The sequence below is a fragment of the Penicillium hordei genome (assembly GCF_028827395.1).
Source record: "Penicillium hordei strain IBT 12815 chromosome Unknown utg000003l_segment0_segment0, whole genome shotgun sequence".
NCBI lineage: Eukaryota > Fungi > Ascomycota > Eurotiomycetes > Eurotiales > Aspergillaceae > Penicillium > Penicillium hordei.
In genome coordinates this window covers 980,790-997,991 of record NW_026623144.1, presented here as the reverse complement: position 1 = coordinate 997,991, position 17,202 = coordinate 980,790, and the positions used below count along the sequence as shown (strand labels likewise).

Genomic DNA, 17,202 nt, shown 5'->3' with positions numbered 1-17,202 from the left:
TTGCTCATGAATTAAAAACAAAATTAGACGCGTCACAATGGCTTCCTTACACCCAGCGCCCAACATGGCGCCTGGCAACGTGAGCCTGCCGGCTAATCTCACGCAGCAAAATGTCCAAGAGATACTCCAGGTAAGTTTGTCGCATTACAACAGCACAACTCGCCTTTTATCAATTATTCAGTCCCTTGACGCGCCTTACTATGCCTGGCTTGCCCTTGCTGTCGTATCTAACTTCGTCGCAGAAATACAAGCAGATGCAAGAACAAGGTGTTCGGCCCGATGACCCGGAGTTCCTCAAGGCCCACAACCTTCTTGCTGCCATCCAACGGCAACAGGCTTTTCAAAAACAACAACGCATGGCTCAGCAGCAGGCTCAACAGCAGCGCCAACAGCAACAGATGAACGGCGCTACCCCCGAAGCTGCCAATGGCTCTCATGGTAAGCTTTGTCCTTGACTCTCCTGGTCCCCCTCCAAAGGTCTTCTACAGGGCTGACCCAAGATCTCACAGGTCGCACACCCTCGGCTTCCTCGACTGCCGCACCTGCTGCCATCAATGCATCGGCAGTTGCTCTGAACCAGAAGACTGCGACGGTTGGCAGCGGTAGCTTTTCACCAGAGCAATTGGCTACTCTTCGAAACCAAATCTTGGCTTTCAAGATGTTATCCAAGAACCTCGCTATTCCCCCTCGTGTTCAAGAACAGCTTTTCCAAAACCAGAAGAAGTCGCAACCACCTACTCCCACAGACAATGTTGCCGCAGCCGAAAAGGTCATTGAAGCTGCTAATGACGGCCCTGCTAGCCAGCCCTCAGAAAGCTCAGATGCCGAAGTCATGACCAGAGAGTGGTATGACAACTTCCAGTCTCCATATGACTCGTTGTCCAAGACTATCAGCTACACTGATCACGCCAACCGCGCGAATCGTGTGCGCATCCCCGCTCTCTTGCCGCCTGGCATCGACTTGGAGCAGATGCGCGAAGATCGTGAGATCATACTGTATAATAAAATCACTGCGCGCAAAGCAGAGCTTGCCCAACTTCCCGCCAACCTCGGTGTATGGGATACCAGCAAGACTGACGCACCAACCTATGATGACTCCCTCAAGCTCAAGGCCCTGATTGAGTACAAATCACTTAATCTTTTGCCCAAACAGCGACAGTACCGCAAGCAGCTCCAGAGCGAGATGTTCCACTACAGTAACCTCGGAATGACAGCAAATCGCTCGAGTCACCGCCGCATGAAGAAGCAGTCACTGCGTGAGGCTCGTATCACCGAGAAGCTTGAGAAGCAACAACGTGATGCTCGCGAATCTCGAGAGAAGAAGAAGCAGTACGATCAGCTGCAGGCCATTCTCAACCACAGCGCCGATCTCGCCAATGCTTCTGTCCAGCAACGAACGCGTTCGCAGAAGCTGGGTCGCATGATGATCTCACACCACCAGCACATGGAACGCGAAGAGCAGAGGCGCGTGGAGCGAACCGCCAAGCAACGTCTGCAGGCTTTGAAGGCCAACGATGAGGAGACATACCTGAAACTTTTGGGACAGGCCAAGGATTCGCGTATCTCTCATCTGCTCAAGCAGACCGACAATTTCCTTAAGCAGCTTGCCGCATCCGTCAAGGAACAACAGCGCAACCTGGCGAATCGTTATGGCGAGGCGCATGATTACGACGACGAATCTGACCAAGAGATCGCGGATAGCGAAAACGAGGAAGACAGTAACACTGCCACTGGAAAGAAGAAGGTCGACTACTACGCTGTCGCTCATCGCATCAACGAAGAAGTCACCAGCCAGCCTGACATTCTCGTGGGAGGTACTCTCAAGGAGTATCAGATTAAGGGCCTGCAATGGATGATTTCACTGTACAACAATAACCTGAACGGTATTTTGGCTGACGAGATGGGTCTTGGAAAGACCATTCAGACCATCAGTTTGATTACCCACATCATTGAAAAGAAGAAGAACAACGGGCCTTTCTTGGTCATTGTTCCACTGTCCACGCTCACTAATTGGAACAACGAGTTCGATAAGTGGGCGCCCAGTGTGAGCAAGGTAGTCTACAAGGGCCCACCTAATGCACGAAAGCAGCAACAGCAACAGATCCGCTGGGGCAACTTCCAGGTTCTTCTCACCACCTATGAGTACATCATCAAGGACCGTCCGGTTCTCAGCAAGATCAAGTGGACACACATGATTGTCGATGAAGGCCACCGCATGAAGAACACACAGTCCAAGCTTAGCAGCACTCTTTCCACCTACTACACCAGTCGATACCGTATCATTCTGACCGGTACTCCCCTGCAAAACAACTTGCCCGAACTATGGGCTCTTCTCAACTTCGTCCTTCCGAACATTTTCAAGTCCGTCAAGTCGTTTGACGAATGGTTCAACACACCTTTCGCAAATACCGGTGGCCAGGACCGTATGGATCTGAGCGAAGAAGAGCAACTTCTCGTTATTCGCCGTCTTCATAAGGTTCTTCGGCCGTTCCTTCTCAGACGTTTGAAGAAGGATGTCGAGAAAGATTTGCCTGACAAGCAGGAGCGTGTCATCAAGTGCCGATTCTCTGCCTTGCAGGCCAAGTTGTACAAGCAACTTGTTACCCACAACAAGATGGCTGTCACTGATGGCAAGGGCGGCAAGACTGGAATGCGTGGTCTCAGCAACATGCTTATGCAGTTGCGAAAGCTCTGCAACCATCCCTTCGTCTTTGAGCCTGTTGAAGACCAGATGAACCCCACTCGCATGTCCAACGACCTCCTTTGGCGTACGGCAGGAAAGTTTGAGCTGCTTGATCGTGTTCTCCCCAAGTTCCGTGCCACGGGCCACAGAGTCTTGATGTTCTTCCAGATGACTCAGATCATGAACATCATGGAGGATTTCCTTCGCCTTCGCGGGATGAAGTACCTCCGTCTGGATGGATCCACCAAGTCGGACGACCGATCGGACCTCTTGAGGCAGTTCAACGCTCCTGGGTCTGAATACTTCTGCTTCCTGCTTTCCACCCGTGCAGGTGGTCTTGGTCTCAACTTGCAGACTGCAGACACCGTTATTATCTATGATTCGGATTGGAATCCTCACCAGGATTTGCAAGCCCAGGATCGTGCCCATCGTATTGGTCAGAAGAACGAGGTCCGCATTTTGCGACTGATCAGTTCCAACTCGGTCGAAGAGAAGATTCTCGAGCGTGCACAGTTCAAGTTGGACATGGATGGCAAGGTTATTCAGGCCGGAAAGTTTGATAACAAGTCCACTAATGAAGAGCGAGATGCACTTCTCCGGACTCTCCTGGACACGGCAGAGGCTGCGGAACAGATCGGTGATCACGACGAAATGGATGATGACGAACTCAATGAAATCATGGCACGATCCGAAGAAGAAATTCCCATCTTCCAGGAGATAGACAGGCAGCGCATCGCCAACGACCAATATGGTCCTGGCCACCGCTACCCTCGACTGATGTCCGAACAAGAATTGCCCGAAATTTATATGCAGGAGGATAACCCTGTCACCGAAGAAGTTGAGATTGAGGTCACTGGCCGTGGTGCCCGTGAGCGTAAGGTGACCAAGTACGATGATGGTCTTACCGAAGAGCAGTGGTTGATGGCAGTGGACGCCGATGACGATACTATCGAAGAAGCGATCGCACGCAAAGAGGCTCGCGTTGAGCGTCGCAAGTCTAACAAGGCTGGACGTGACGGAGATGACTCTTCACCCGAGCCTGAGCCGTCCATTATTGACGATGACGAGACTCCTCAAAAACAGAAACGCCGCCGTGGTCCTCCCCCCAAGCGCAAGGCCGAGGAAGTTGTGGAAGAAACTCCACAACCTAAGCGCAAGAGAGGCCGCCAGCCTAAGGTTCCGGATACTCTCAACCCCACTGACCGTGCCAACTTGACTCGCATTGTCGATACCGTGATCCAGTCGTTGATGGACATGGAGGCTGAGGTGCAACCGGAGGGCTCCGATAGTGAAGAGGGCCCCATGGTCCGTTCAATCATCGAGCCATTCATGAAGCCCCCGCCACGTTCTTATTATCCCGACTACTACATGATCATTCAAAATCCCATTGCTATGGATGCGATTCAGAAGAAGGTCAAGCGGGCCGATTACCAGAGCTTGAGGGAATTCCGCAACGACATCCACTTGCTTTGCCAGAATGCCCGCACTTACAACGAGGATGGTAGTGTGCTATTCCAGGATGCCAATGACATCGAGGTAAGTTCGAACTTTTATTAATTATTAATTCTTATATACTAATGATATAACAGACCAAGTGCTTGGTGGAATTGCGACGACTGACCGAGGACCATCCTGAGCTTGCTAACTTTGAGGATCAGTACGCTGGCGGTGATGGCTTGACCGAGTTTGCTTCGGGCGCCGACACTCCGCTTACTGCTGGCACGCCAGGTCAGCCGAAGCTGAAGCTCACCTTCAACAATCCCAACCGGGATAGCCCCAGCGCTTCAAACGGCGCTGAGTACGGCATGGGAGAGTGATTTGCTCAGCGTTGTGGTGCCTGATAACCTAATTAAAGCACCCCACGCTTCATATTGCGCGTGCAACTTCTTTTCATGTTGCTCGTGCTTTCTTCTTGACATGTGTAATCCGAAAATACTTTTTTTTTCCCTCCCACTTCTGTGCTATCAAAGGCGTTTGTTTCCCGTGAATGTTTTGTTTTTTAAATCGGGGATGGACTTCCGGAGGATGGCGCTGTATTGTTCTAAGCGATTGATTTCCCTGGGTGTGTAGTCTTGACTGCGACAAGATTCGTTTTGTGCAAGACCACCCCTGTATTTGATGAGTATGTACCTGCAAGTTAGGAACAATTCGAATCGATTTGAACCCTGTACTTTGTAAAAATCATCTATCTCAAGACTTGTACCATTCGAAGACATCTGTTTTCAATAATTCAAGTTTGGTTCGTACGCGTGGACCCCCAATATGCATGCAGATGCTCACCGATCTTTTGAGATCATAGAACAAGGGCAAGGTATAAGAGAGAGCACTCCCTCCGATATGCATGCAGATGCTCACCGATCTTTGAGATCAGAGACCAGGGGCAAGATATAAGAGACATTTCCCCACCCAATCCTCACCCCGCAACCATGTCTATACACAAAGACCTAGCCGGCAAAGTTGCAATAAGTAAAGTCCACACGCCACCATTCTAGACCAACACACTAATAGAAACCAACAGTCACAGGCTCCAGCCGCGGCATCGGCGCCGCCATAGCCCTCAAGTTCGCCCACCGTGGAGCAGACATAGCCATAAACTATGTCTCCAATGCCACAGCGGCCGAGTCCGTCGTCGAGCAGATCCGTGCCCTAGGCGTGCGCGCCCTCGCCATCAAAGCCGACGTCTCACACGAAGAAGAGGTGAAAACAATGTTCGAGACTGTGCATCGTGAATTCGGCCGTCTCGATATCGCAGTCAGTAACTCGGGCATCGAGCATTTCGGGGATCTCTCTGAGGTTAAGGGTAGCGATATCGATGCCATCTTTGCGGTTAACGTCAAGGGACAATATTTCGTCGCTCAACAGGCTTATCGCTTCATGGAGGATTATGGGCGGGTAATGTTGACTTCGTCGATTTCGGCTGTGAAGGTGAGTGGATATGGGCTTCAGCTCTGGAGGTTTGGGTGGTTTGTTGGGTTATATCTCTACATGGGAACTGACAACTTCTGATACGATTTAGGGCGTCCCTCGTCATGCTGTCTATGCTGCCTCCAAAGCGGCTGTGCAGGGTATGACCAAGTGTCTTGCAATGGATTTCGGTCCGCGAAATATCACTGTCAACTGCATTGCTGCTGGCGGTGTCAAGACTGATATGTATACTGAGATGTCGGCTAAGTATATCCCCGGTGGTGATAAGATGAGTCTTCAGCAGATCGATGAGGCTCTGAGCAAGTGGTCTCCGTTGGGTCGGCCTGGGGAAGTCGAGGATGTTGCCGGGGTTGCGGCTTTGATTGCTAGCCCGGATTCGCAGTGGTTGACTGGGCAGACTTGGCAGGTCTCTGGTGGTGCTTATATGGCGTAGATGGGGTTGAGAATGGGACTGATCCAATCTCTTTGAATATAACATAGCCAGGATATCACATGATCAGTATAAGCTTTGTTTCTGATCTCCCGATAGCCACGAATGCCAGTGTATCTACTTGGGTTCCTTGGCTTTCGTCTCATTATTGCTTAACAAGGGACTACGGACGATTCGGTCCCTTTTCAAAAGACCCCCGACTAGCGCATTCCAGGTCCTATCTGACCTACATCTGGAAATCAATCGACAATATTCCTTTGAAATCTCTGTTTGCTCCAAATATCTCATCCTAGCAGGCGAGATCAGCCGCCTGGAAGATCACAACAACTACCGTGACTTCCTAGAAAACCAAACGTCCAAATTTGGGATCGTGTTCTCGGCCCTTGGAAACCACAAATTCTACGAGACAGCCGTCAATTCAGGCTTTGAAAAAGCACAAGAACTTGAAAAGGAACCTTGTATGAAGGGCCGACTTGTAATACCCCACCAACAATGATATGATATCCCGGACTCCGGCGTGGCAATCCTAGGCTGCACACTCTGGTCCCCAATCCGCCGAGAACCAACAGATATAATCCATTCCAAATCTCCGATTTCAAAAAGATCAAAGAGTGATCCGTGGAACAACACAACAAAGCTCACGACTCCGACTTGATCTGGTTGAGGGTGAGATCCAAACTCTTCGGGAGACTTCCCAGGAAAAGCGGTCTGACGCATCATGCACCATCCCTGCAGCATACTTCGAGTCCGCAGCACGCTAAGAATTTGTAGAGTTGTGCTTTTGGGCCGGATCTTTTATCGCAGTCCTGGGATGGAGTTAAGGTTTGGGTGCTTGGGCATACGCATTATACGACTGGGTTTAAGGAGATGGGGATTAGGGCTGTGAGTAACCAGCGGGGATATGTGCTTCTTTGGAAAACCGGGACTTTGATAATTGATACTCCAGCAACATCTATGGAGGGCAATGTGCTTATGTCTAATCACAAACACATAGAAGCACAGAAGCACAGAAGCACCCAAGCACCCAAGCACGAGGGTTGGACGAATATGAACCGTCGATACCAAATGCGAACGAACAACGTCAAACTGATTCTATCTTGGAGCACCTAGAATCACCCTTATCTATCGAACAGTTTCAATTCCAAACAAGTTTGATGCTATTCTGGAACTTGTTGGTAACAACACTGTTGTTGATTCACTCAAGATGGTGCGCAGAGGAGGATGGGTCTGTCTGGCTGGGTTCCTGGGTGGGCTTCTTTGGGAGTTTTGCGTTTGGAACCCCTGAGTTTCTTTTGTCGGATGTTCCTCTTCGGGAGATAGTAGCTATGGTGGCGCGAAAGCAGTTTAATGCGGATCATTGGAAACGTCTTTCATTTTGACGAAATTCAACAGACTCACCGTTTGATGGAGAATAACGAGAGACATGGAAAGAAGGTGTTTAATACCGATTGAAAGAATAGCAGAATAGCCTATGGTCTATACGTGCGAAAATGCAAGTTTGTTCTTTTGGTATTTCCCTCTCTCAAATCCGGAAGAGCTATACTTTCATTTCTCATAATTGCCAAGCAACTAGGTTGATCCAAGGTAGTTTCATTTATGGAGCATAGTTTCCCAAACTAAACCGTGTTGGTAGTGGGCACTTTACTTTAAGTATTCTTGATCTGATAACGTCCGGTGACTTGGGTGTTATTTCATGGTGGGTCACTACAAAGCCCTACCCCCTTAACTCAGATAGTAGCGTGGTTATGAATGTAGCTCCCATAAATTGTTTTGACGTTGTATTCGGTGTACCGGCCTGCCCCAATGATCGACCGACGGGAGGAGGATGAGCGGATATTCAACACAGTCCGCGCATTATGAAAGGGCCACTAAATCAAATGGGCTGAATGTTAAATGATTCCGAATAAGTGCCAAGACCAAGGTAGTGGAAAAAGATTGAAGCGGACAATCTTGCAGACTAGCCTTTCTTAAAATATCCATATTCAGCAAGTCAATTATAGCTACCTCTGTAGCCGAAGTTTATCCGCCATGAGGCTGACAGTCCTGCCACGCGTACGGATCTGGGAATGACGCGATCGCCGGACCATGGATGGGTTTTAGGGCTATATCTTAAGTATAAGGGAGTAAACCTTACCCGGCCATATCAAACTTCAAATAAGCTAGGGACCTCCTGGCCCATTATTGGTCAACCAGTCTCCCCGAGGAAATGATTTACTCCGTAATCCTTAATTTGGAAGGCTGAATCGGACTTGATACACGTTGGGCTACGGGGACGGACCCGTTTCCCTTCACGTTCTGAACTTCGCCTCGCAATGGGCGTTAGATGACGACGACTAAGTACCCACGCCGACATTGTGATCCCTGATTCCAGGTGTGGTTTCATGGTTTGATTGCAGGCAACGCAGCGGGCTAATGCACGATCTTCGCATTAGTTGCCAGGAACTGAATACTGGCCGTTTTCTTATAGAGTCCTAAAGATATTATAAGTATAGCCTTACCTCTAGCGTTTCTGTCAATCCTCTGGGTCTTCACACTCGTTGAATTTTCTTCTTGACACTCATTTATTCCATTTTATATCTATCTATTATACTTCAACATGCGTCTCTCCTGGGGCGCATCTGCTGCAGCCCTGGCAGCATCGGCAAGTGCTGCTTCATTTGCTGATGTCTGTACCGTCTCGAATGTGCGGTCTGCCTTGCCCTCCAATGGCACTCTGCTTGGTATTAGCATGATCCCCTCCGCTGTGACTGCTAGTGCCGTCTACAATGCTAGCTCTGGTACGGGTGTTGGCGCTGATACGGGGAGCACCGAGACCTACACCTACTGCAATGTGACCGTCACCTACGAGCACACTGGCAAGGGAGACTCCGTCGTCATCAAGTATGCCTTCCCTAAGCCCTCCGACTTCAAGAAGCGCTTCTATGTTGCCGGTGGTGGTGGCTTCTCTCTGTCTAGCGATGCAACCGGAGGTCTCGAGTACGGTGCTGTCAGTGGTGCCACCAGCGCAGGCTATGATGCCTTCAACTACAGCTACGACGACGTGGTCCTCTACGGCAACGGAACTATCAACTGGGATGCAACCTACATGTTCGGATATCAAGCCCTAGGTGAAATGACCAAGATCGGAAAGGTTCTTACCAAGGGCTTCTACGGAATGTCTTCCTCCGCCAAAGTCTACACCTATTACGAAGGCTGCTCTGACGGTGGCCGTGAGGGTATGAGCCAAATCCAGCGCTACGGAGAGGAGTACGACGGAGCGATCACCGGAGCCCCAGCCTTCCGTTTCGGCCAACAGCAAGTCCACCACGTTTTCCCAGCTGCAGCCGAACAAACCCTCGGCTACCACCCCCCTCCCTGCGAGCTGGCTAAGATTGTCAACGCCACCATCGCCGCCTGTGATCCCCTCGACGGCCGAACTGACGGTGTCATCTCCCGCAGCGACCTCTGCAAGATCAACTTCAACCTGAGCTCTATCGTCGGAGAGAAATACTACTGCGCAGCAGAAACCAGCACCTCCCTAGGTTTCGGCTTCAGCAAGCGCGCCGACGGCACCAGCACCTCCACCACACCCGAACAGAGCGGCAAGGTTACCGCCGAGGGCGTGAAAGTCGCGCAAACTATCTACGACGGCCTCCACAACTCGAAGGGCGAGCGCGCCTACCTATCCTGGCAAATCGGCTCTGAGCTCAGCGACGGCGACACGACATGGAACAACGAGACTAGCAAGTGGGAGCTTAACATCCCCTCAACGGGCGGCGAGTACGTGACCAAGTTCATCCAGCTCCTCGATCTCTCCAACCTCTCTGATCTCAACAACGTCACCTACGACACCCTCGTCGACTGGATGAACACCGGCATGGTCCGCTACATGGATAGTCTGCAAACCACCCTGCCCGACCTGACCCCATTCCAATCCTCCGGCGGAAAGCTGCTGCACTACCACGGTGAATCAGACCCCAGTATCCCAGCTGCGTCTTCGGTGCACTACTGGCAATCTGTCCGCTCGATCATGTACCCGCATCTGTCTTCGCAGGATAGTCTCAAGGAACTCGCCGATTGGTACCAGTTCTACCTCATCCCCGGTGCTGCGCACTGCGGCGTGAATTCCCTCCAGCCTGGCCCGTTCCCGGAGAATAATATGGAGATTATGATCGACTGGGTTGAGAATGATATCAAGCCTTCTCGTTTGAATGCGACTGTCTCGTCTGGTACTTATGAGGGTGAAACGCAGATGCTTTGCCAGTGGCCCACTCGTCCGCTCTGGAAGAGTAACAGCACCTTCCAGTGTGTTGATGACAAGGCTTCTATTGAGAGCTGGACTTACTCTTTCCCTGCTTTTAAGTTGCCTGTGTACTAGATTGTATTTCATGTATACAGTCGCTTGGATCATGCCAAGGATGTCTCTCGCTTGGGTTAATTTTTGGATTGAAGACTGGAGATTAGATTGCTGGTCAGCCCTAGTTCAGCCCTAAGGGGGTCTGGATTTGTGACCAAATTGGGATTCTACTCTAAATATATTCTGTTTAATACCCATGTCTATCGTCTGCTTTATCTTACAAGGTTATTGTGGCCGTGGTCACTTTGAAAAGTGTTGGATACTACTCCCTGTGTAGCATGTGCGTGTTCCGGGGCCGATTGCAAGAATCTTGGATGAATTGTTTGGTCTCATTAATTGTACAACGTTGTAGGTCCAATTGTAGGTCTAATACTTTCTCACATGTGATAACATGTGAATGTATCAAATTGGGCCATGAAAGGCATGTGGTAAGGTTAGTCTACGAAATGCTCAACTTGTGTACCCCGAATAAGTTTTGAGAATTTTCTAATTTTCGTTCTAAATCTATAAACAAGTATCCAAAAAAGAAATCTGAATTGTGCTTCGTAATTTGTACTTTGCAATTTGTTCAGCGTAAAAACTCCCCCCCATAACCAAAAGGTATATCCAACTAAACACCTAGAATCAAGACCCAAGCAACACTCTAACCGAGAGTGAGAGTGTAAGCGGCATCGAGACCGCAAGCCAAGGTGTTGACATCATCGGGATGCTGGTAGGACTGGACACAGTCGGCATCGCCAGGAGCACAGGTGGAGGTGGGGCAGGACTCGTCGCTGATAGTGACGGCGAATCCGGCGGAGACGAAGGCAGAGGTCTTGAGCAGATTGATGGAAGACATATCCCAGAAGAGGACATCACCGGACTGGGTGTACTCGAACTGGAGAACGTCGTCGCAGACCTCGGTGGTGGACATCTTGATGGAGATACCGCCGCCGTTGGTGTTGGTGAGCCAGGTGTCGTGGAAGGACTCGCCGGATGCGAGGGTCTTCATTTCACCTGCGGTCTCGGTCACGACCCACAGGTAGACGGTGTCCGGGAGGTTGTTGACGATGGAGACACCGCTGCCGGTGGCGGTGGCGCTGCTGCTGGTGCTGGATGGGGCGATGGTGGTGCTGGAGGCGACGCTGGAGAAGCTTGACGGAGCGCTGGTGGTGGTTGGCACGACGGTGGGGACGCTCAGAGTCGGGACGATGGTCGAGCTAGGGACAACGGGGGTCCAGGTCGAGGAAATGACAGAGGAGGTGGTGGAAGGAATGGCGACCGCCTCGACGAGGTTGGTAGGCGCACTGATCGGAGTGGCGGTCTGGTAGACGGTTTCAAAGACAGTGTGCGTCTCCCAGACGGTCTCCGCGACGTAGTGAACGTCGGGAACGGCGACGGGGAGGGCGGAGGCAGTCATTGCCAGAAGGGCCGAGAGGCCGATAACGTTGAAGCGCATATTGGCTGAATTGAAATCCGGTATTGAAGGGAAAGTGTGTGGAAGACAGTGATTTCCTTTGAAAGAGGGACTTTAGTCTGATCTACAGACTGTTAAAGAGAGTGTAGGTATGAGGCTCAGCCCCAAGGTATGAATCTAAATGAGTGTGATTCGAAAGATCGTGATGTCAAAGGAGAGAAAGAAGGAGGAGAAGGAGGAGAGGGTATAGCGCCATTTTATTCTTTGGAGTGGAGTACGTAGGCACAGGGCATTGGGCGTGTCAGATTTTGGTGTGGCAGGCGTTTGATAGGCCTTCGAACTCATTGAACCATAAAATTGGGTTGACTATGTGTATCCATCCATGTGGTCGGTGCCTGACTAGACGAGGTCAATCCTAATAATCCCATTGGCAACCACCGTCAGGGTCAGGAACAGAGATCTGGTTCGACCAACCCGAATGGAACTCGCCAACAAATTTCCATGGGTGGCTTAGTTCCTGAACCACACATTTAAGTTTTTTTGTTTTTTTCCTTTGTTTTTTTCTGTTTTTTCTGTTTTTTCTTTCAATTCTTCGCTGTTCGTTGTGACCTGTTCGCCAACGCTAGTTTCTACTGTGGAGATAGGCGCCCGGTCTAGATCGAATCATAACCCACAGAGGAACTCGGACCAAAAGTTTTCAATTGCTCCTTTCTTTTTCTTTATATTTTAATTAGGCTTATGGCATTACGCCACCTGTTTGACATCCCGCACCATGCCCCTGAATATCGTTTTTTGGGCCTTTTTTACAATATAAGATCAATATAAAAGTTCTCCTCAAGTTCGCCAGGAAGATCGACTTGGATTCGACTTAATCAAAGCTTATCTCTTAGGTTGAAACAGGTTGGGAAGGAGGATAGATCATCACTTTGCCCTAGTATCTACTTTGTATGGGTGCCCAGCATGTCTAGACCGTGGATACGAGGTTTGGGTCACATACATAGTTTGATTATGCTTCTCTAGTCAGGTACTCTACGGAGTTGTAGTACGTAGGTACATCCATAATCAGGCACAGACCTCTCCGGGACTTTTCTCCCCTGTTGACGCCACTTCGGTGGATTTACATCGACAACGGGTTCCTAAAAAAACTCTGCCGGTATCCAACGTGCCGAGCCCTGATAGGTGTAATTTGTACACACAAGACACATATTTCCATGAATCGGTACCAGAAAAATGTATGTACCCTATAATCCCCTCAATACACTCGTGGACAGATGTGGCGATTGACCCGCCAAGCCATAACCCCGCTCAAAAATCCACAGGAAAATTCGTATGTTGTACATGTAAAGAGACATACAACATAGTAACGTTCAGGGAGTGGCCCCGTAAGCGACATCATTGGGGAAGACGTGGGTTTTTCGGGCAGCCGATGTGTTGGAAACACGACCGTCTGTTAAAAATTTGTGTTTCTCAGACCCCGTACCACTGGCAGCCAACGGGTCACCCCGGCTATAGGTATCCAGCGCATTAAACACATAACCGAAGACTTGGCGGTCAACGTCCGAGGCCCACAAAAAGTCTAGATGCTCGTAGGTTGGAATCGCCCGGGCGACAGTGTCATGTGGCAACCCTTTCAGCATCACTCCAATATCAACGAGACTGTCACTGTCGCCATATAGGAGGACAATGGGAGTTTTGATGTTGCGAGTAGGGTATTTCACCGGCTTGTAAAAGCGCTCACTGGCAGCTACGCTGAAGGGGGCATATACTTCATCATCGTAGAACTGGAAGTTCTTATTCCGGATAATTTGAAACCAATGCACGACAGACTTGGTGCTAGTGAAGGAATAAAGATGCAAATACGCAGCAAGCTTTTGTGTTTGTTTGATGTTGCGACACTTCCAATTGAAGAGGGCTTGGAGGGCTGTGTCGATGATGCGCACAAATATTGGCGGGTAGAGTATCGTTTGCCACATGGTTGTCGAAGATAGTATGCTGCGTCGCCCAAATAATAGGAACAAAAAGTCCGGGGAGGCTTTCATCAGTGAATCAACAATGCGGTTGCGGAGACCCGAAGGAGCCATGGCCGGTGCAAGTGCCACGAACACATCAATCTTCTGGTTGAGCAATGGATGAATAGCGAGTGTCGCGAATGCCTGCGCTGTCCCCTGGGAGAACCCAATGTAAGACAATGACAGCTGGTCTGTTACCTCGAGGATGTACTCGATGCTGTTGGGAATATCAGAGAAGGCAAACTGATCGATAGAGAAATCCCAAAATTCATTGGAACCAGGCGAGAATCGGATTGACTTCTTGGAGTATTTATTTCCACGATTATTTCCCAGCCATACATCGTACCCTTTTTCCACCAGCTGAAAGGGCAGGCACCGCTGCTCGTCTGTCAAGGCTACCCACACCTCACTTGACATGAGCAGGCCATGGTGGAGGTAGACGACCTTTTTCCGAAGCCCACTGGGACCATGATTCACGTTCATGTTTTCTTCTCCTTTGCGATATGCCAGCCGGTGAAGCCCAAGAAGGTAACCATCGCTTGTTTGTACAATGTGCTCCTCGGCTTGATACCCGAATAGAGCACATATCTCGGTGAAATCAGACGCGTCTGCAACAGAGCTGGCAAATATCTCCTCTTTTGTGCGCTTTGGGGGGATTCATTAGGAATCAAAAGGTTGAAAAGTGCCTTGGATTGGCCATAACAAAATTTGATGATAGGGCTTGCTGGTTAGGGATTAGTATTGGTATTATCCATTGTTCGGTAATTTTCACTGACGAAGGCACCAAGTAATCAAGTGAATAATTGTCTCAAGTAAAACAAGAATCAAAGACCCGAAGAGAGCCAGGTACTCATACCTAGAGAGGTGAAGGTCAGTTGCTATGTTGCCTGTCTGAAGCTTGGAGCTCCTTACCAGAACAGTCTCCCAATGAACGGAACCCGCGCCATAATGAACGGCAATCTCTATGCATATGTGCAGGTATAATTGAAGATTTATGCAAGATATAGAGATGCTGCAGACGTTCAAAAGCAAAAACAAGCCGATGAAAGTTGCCCGACGTCATTTCCAACATGTGATAGCGATGCTTATCTCATCCGGGGATTGTCCACATCCACCAATCAGCGTCGAGGTTACTGACAACCCGAATTTGCCGTGGTCCCACGGCCTCGTTCTTTTGCTCTCATGCTGCTTGTGGTTGCGCATTCGTCCACAAGGTCGCGTCAACATGCCCAGTTCATGCAATGATATCCGTACGTTATACCCTCGAGTCGTACAACCGTTTAAGGGAGGGTCAGGTTCCTGACCCAGCTGGACCTTCTACCGCAACCCTCCATTGCCATAACGCAAACTGACCACAATTGCTTATCTAGGGGAGGCTCTGGCCCAATGCCTCCAGGAGTCGGACTGCATCATGGTCCAACGTCATTCGCCCCGTGAATGTCTCAGCTCCCCTCTCGCCGAGGAGTTACCCATGAAATGTCAGCAGCTGCGGAAAGGATTCAGCGAGTGCAAGTGAGTCGGGAACCGAGCTTGAAGTCTAGGTCGACCATTACGGACAAAAGGAACATCCTTGCTAATTATTGGAATTTCTCTCGGCAAAGGCGTGGTATGATCGATATGCGCAAGCGTTTCCGTGGCAATCAACCCATCTCGGTATCCAAGGAGATGGATGGCGGGAAACCCAGTAACTCATCTGGGGGACAACTATATGCTGGGCAACCCGCATACCAGTCGGTCAAGGAAATCAGCGGAAATGAAGTGCAGATGGATCCAGAGAAGACTCGTGGCCTGTAAAAAGGGTATTTGGATTCGCTGTTTACATGCTGGCATGGCCCGGAGTTCGGTTACGCTTAAAACATACATTTCTTCTCTGATATTCATCTCTCTCAAGATCGGCCGAGATTTTTCATACCCCAATCTGACTATACATATTACACCTTCACTATCTCTTCCAGAACACCCACCAGGCGATCTGGCATACTCAAGAACGGCGAATGCGAGCTCGGTAGCCGGTGGGTAGTGCCAGGCCCGCCCATTTTCGAGGCAAAGAACTCCTGGATAGCTGGTGATAGAGCCAGATCCTGCTCACAGATGATGTAGGAGCAAGGGATATCACACCACGGCTCATATGTGGTTTCACCCGAGAAGACCGCACGCGAGGTGTGCATTGTTGTCTGATTCCATTTTTCTTGCTCCTCCAAGGTCAGGTCCTGCCAGCCGACGTTGCCGGTGCCGTCTGCGTAAACGTAGTCGCCCTTTCTGTTGGTCAGCTTGATCTTGGACAACGATACCGACCATAGGATGCGGGATGGGCCAACCTCGACCCTCATCCAGGGCAAATAGTCTCCTCCCAGCATTCCCAACAAGCTCTGCCCTTTGTCTAGTGCAAATGCAGCCAGATAGACTACCTTCACAATGCCTCCGAGCTTCCCGCTCTCTGCGCGAACATGCTTCACCAGCCCCTCGCTAGCTGTGGAGGCTACGACACCACCGTAGGAGTATGCCACAAGAACAATGTCCTTTCCCTCGTCTGCTAGAGTCGTCAATACTCTACGCAGAGAGGCAACGTCGTCTTCCAATGTCAGGGAAGGAGGCTCAGCGCCGATAGAGGGGTGCGCAGGGCACTCGGAAGGATAACCGAGAGTATCCAGACGGCCACGCACGGCATCGAAAACGACGGGAGTGACCCAAGCACCGAGCGAGAAGACGAAAGTCGGTTTATCCATTTCCAAAAGATTGAATTGCGTTACTGCGTATATACAGGAGGGCAACCGTTCGAACGAACAGAACATATGAGAATCGAGGCTAATTCCTTGTTCTTCCCTATCATTAAAGCTACACTCAGAAGAAGCGAGGTGCACTGCCGTTGCCTTGGGCAGGCTGAGGTTCTAGTATCCACTGTTAGACCAATCTAGGATGGACTAAATGTCCCGCCGTGGATATTGGGACCAACGGCAGTTATCTTCGGCTTCAATTTAGGAATACGAAACCCACTGGAATGAATTTCACTCGTCGCTTCGGATTATTTAGTTTGATTCACATCCTATCAGACTTCTGCCCTCTTTTACGTGAAGATAATTGCGTTTAATGAAGTGTCGTTTTCCCGAACATCTACCGCTTCAGTCTCGCTGTCATCATCACTGGGGTTGATGTAGCCCGGACTCTACTCACAGAGCTGGACAGCTGCAGGATTCCGACTATAGAATAAACATCCCGTACAAATCAATCATGTCTATGTTCGCCTCGTAGAAAATAAACAGCCAATACCAATGCGGATAATCATAATCCTACGTTCATCATTTTCAGTTTCAGTTCATCGAACCCGGGGCAAGTCACCCAAGTGTGTTGGCGGGCTGAGCCATTATTCGGGTTTCTCCTGGGTATAATCGATCTAAGGGCACGGGAGAATCAAGGGTTATATAT

At 49.9% G+C, this 17,202-nt stretch overlaps 7 protein-coding genes across 7 annotated transcripts; 4 read left to right on the top strand and 3 right to left on the bottom strand.

The window, feature by feature from the left end:
- Nucleotides 1-37: 37 nt before the first annotated feature.
- Nucleotides 38-4,500, top strand: N7537_005612 (putative RSC complex subunit (Sth1); the record flags this gene model as incomplete). Its single annotated transcript, XM_056896669.1, has 4 exons — nucleotides 38-130; nucleotides 243-438; nucleotides 510-4,219; nucleotides 4,273-4,500. 4 exons carry the CDS (start codon nucleotides 38-40, stop codon nucleotides 4,498-4,500), a joined length of 4,227 nt encoding a protein of 1,408 aa, XP_056752454.1.
- A 609-nt stretch (nucleotides 4,501-5,109) lies between these two features.
- On the top strand, nucleotides 5,110-6,041 carry N7537_005611 (uncharacterized protein; the record flags this gene model as incomplete). The annotated part of the gene is made up of 3 exons (XM_056896668.1): nucleotides 5,110-5,149; nucleotides 5,202-5,608; nucleotides 5,700-6,041. The coding sequence occupies 3 exons, from the start codon at nucleotides 5,110-5,112 to the stop codon at nucleotides 6,039-6,041; spliced, it is 789 nt and encodes a 262-aa protein (XP_056752453.1).
- A 2,593-nt stretch (nucleotides 6,042-8,634) lies between these two features.
- On the top strand, nucleotides 8,635-10,395 carry N7537_005610 (putative tannase; the record flags this gene model as incomplete). Its single annotated transcript, XM_056896667.1, has 1 exon — nucleotides 8,635-10,395. The coding sequence occupies one exon, from the start codon at nucleotides 8,635-8,637 to the stop codon at nucleotides 10,393-10,395; it is 1,761 nt and encodes a 586-aa protein (XP_056752452.1).
- A 622-nt stretch (nucleotides 10,396-11,017) lies between these two features.
- On the bottom strand, nucleotides 11,018-11,812 carry N7537_005609 (uncharacterized protein; the record flags this gene model as incomplete). The annotated part of the gene is made up of 1 exon (XM_056896666.1): nucleotides 11,018-11,812. One exon carries the CDS (start codon nucleotides 11,810-11,812, stop codon nucleotides 11,018-11,020), a length of 795 nt encoding a protein of 264 aa, XP_056752451.1.
- Nucleotides 11,813-13,137: 1,325 nt separating this feature from the next.
- Nucleotides 13,138-14,726, bottom strand: N7537_005608 (sterol esterase; the record flags this gene model as incomplete). Its single annotated transcript, XM_056896665.1, has 4 exons — nucleotides 13,138-14,387; nucleotides 14,483-14,503; nucleotides 14,556-14,635; nucleotides 14,692-14,726. The coding sequence occupies 4 exons, from the start codon at nucleotides 14,724-14,726 to the stop codon at nucleotides 13,138-13,140; spliced, it is 1,386 nt and encodes a 461-aa protein (XP_056752450.1).
- Nucleotides 14,727-15,004: 278 nt separating this feature from the next.
- Nucleotides 15,005-15,573, top strand: N7537_005607 (PET191 family protein; the record flags this gene model as incomplete). Its single annotated transcript, XM_056896664.1, has 3 exons — nucleotides 15,005-15,029; nucleotides 15,150-15,291; nucleotides 15,381-15,573. The coding sequence occupies 3 exons, from the start codon at nucleotides 15,005-15,007 to the stop codon at nucleotides 15,571-15,573; spliced, it is 360 nt and encodes a 119-aa protein (XP_056752449.1).
- A 137-nt stretch (nucleotides 15,574-15,710) lies between these two features.
- Nucleotides 15,711-16,505, bottom strand: N7537_005606 (alpha/beta hydrolase; the record flags this gene model as incomplete). The annotated part of the gene is made up of 1 exon (XM_056896663.1): nucleotides 15,711-16,505. The coding sequence occupies one exon, from the start codon at nucleotides 16,503-16,505 to the stop codon at nucleotides 15,711-15,713; it is 795 nt and encodes a 264-aa protein (XP_056752448.1).
- Nucleotides 16,506-17,202: the final 697 nt, after the last annotated feature.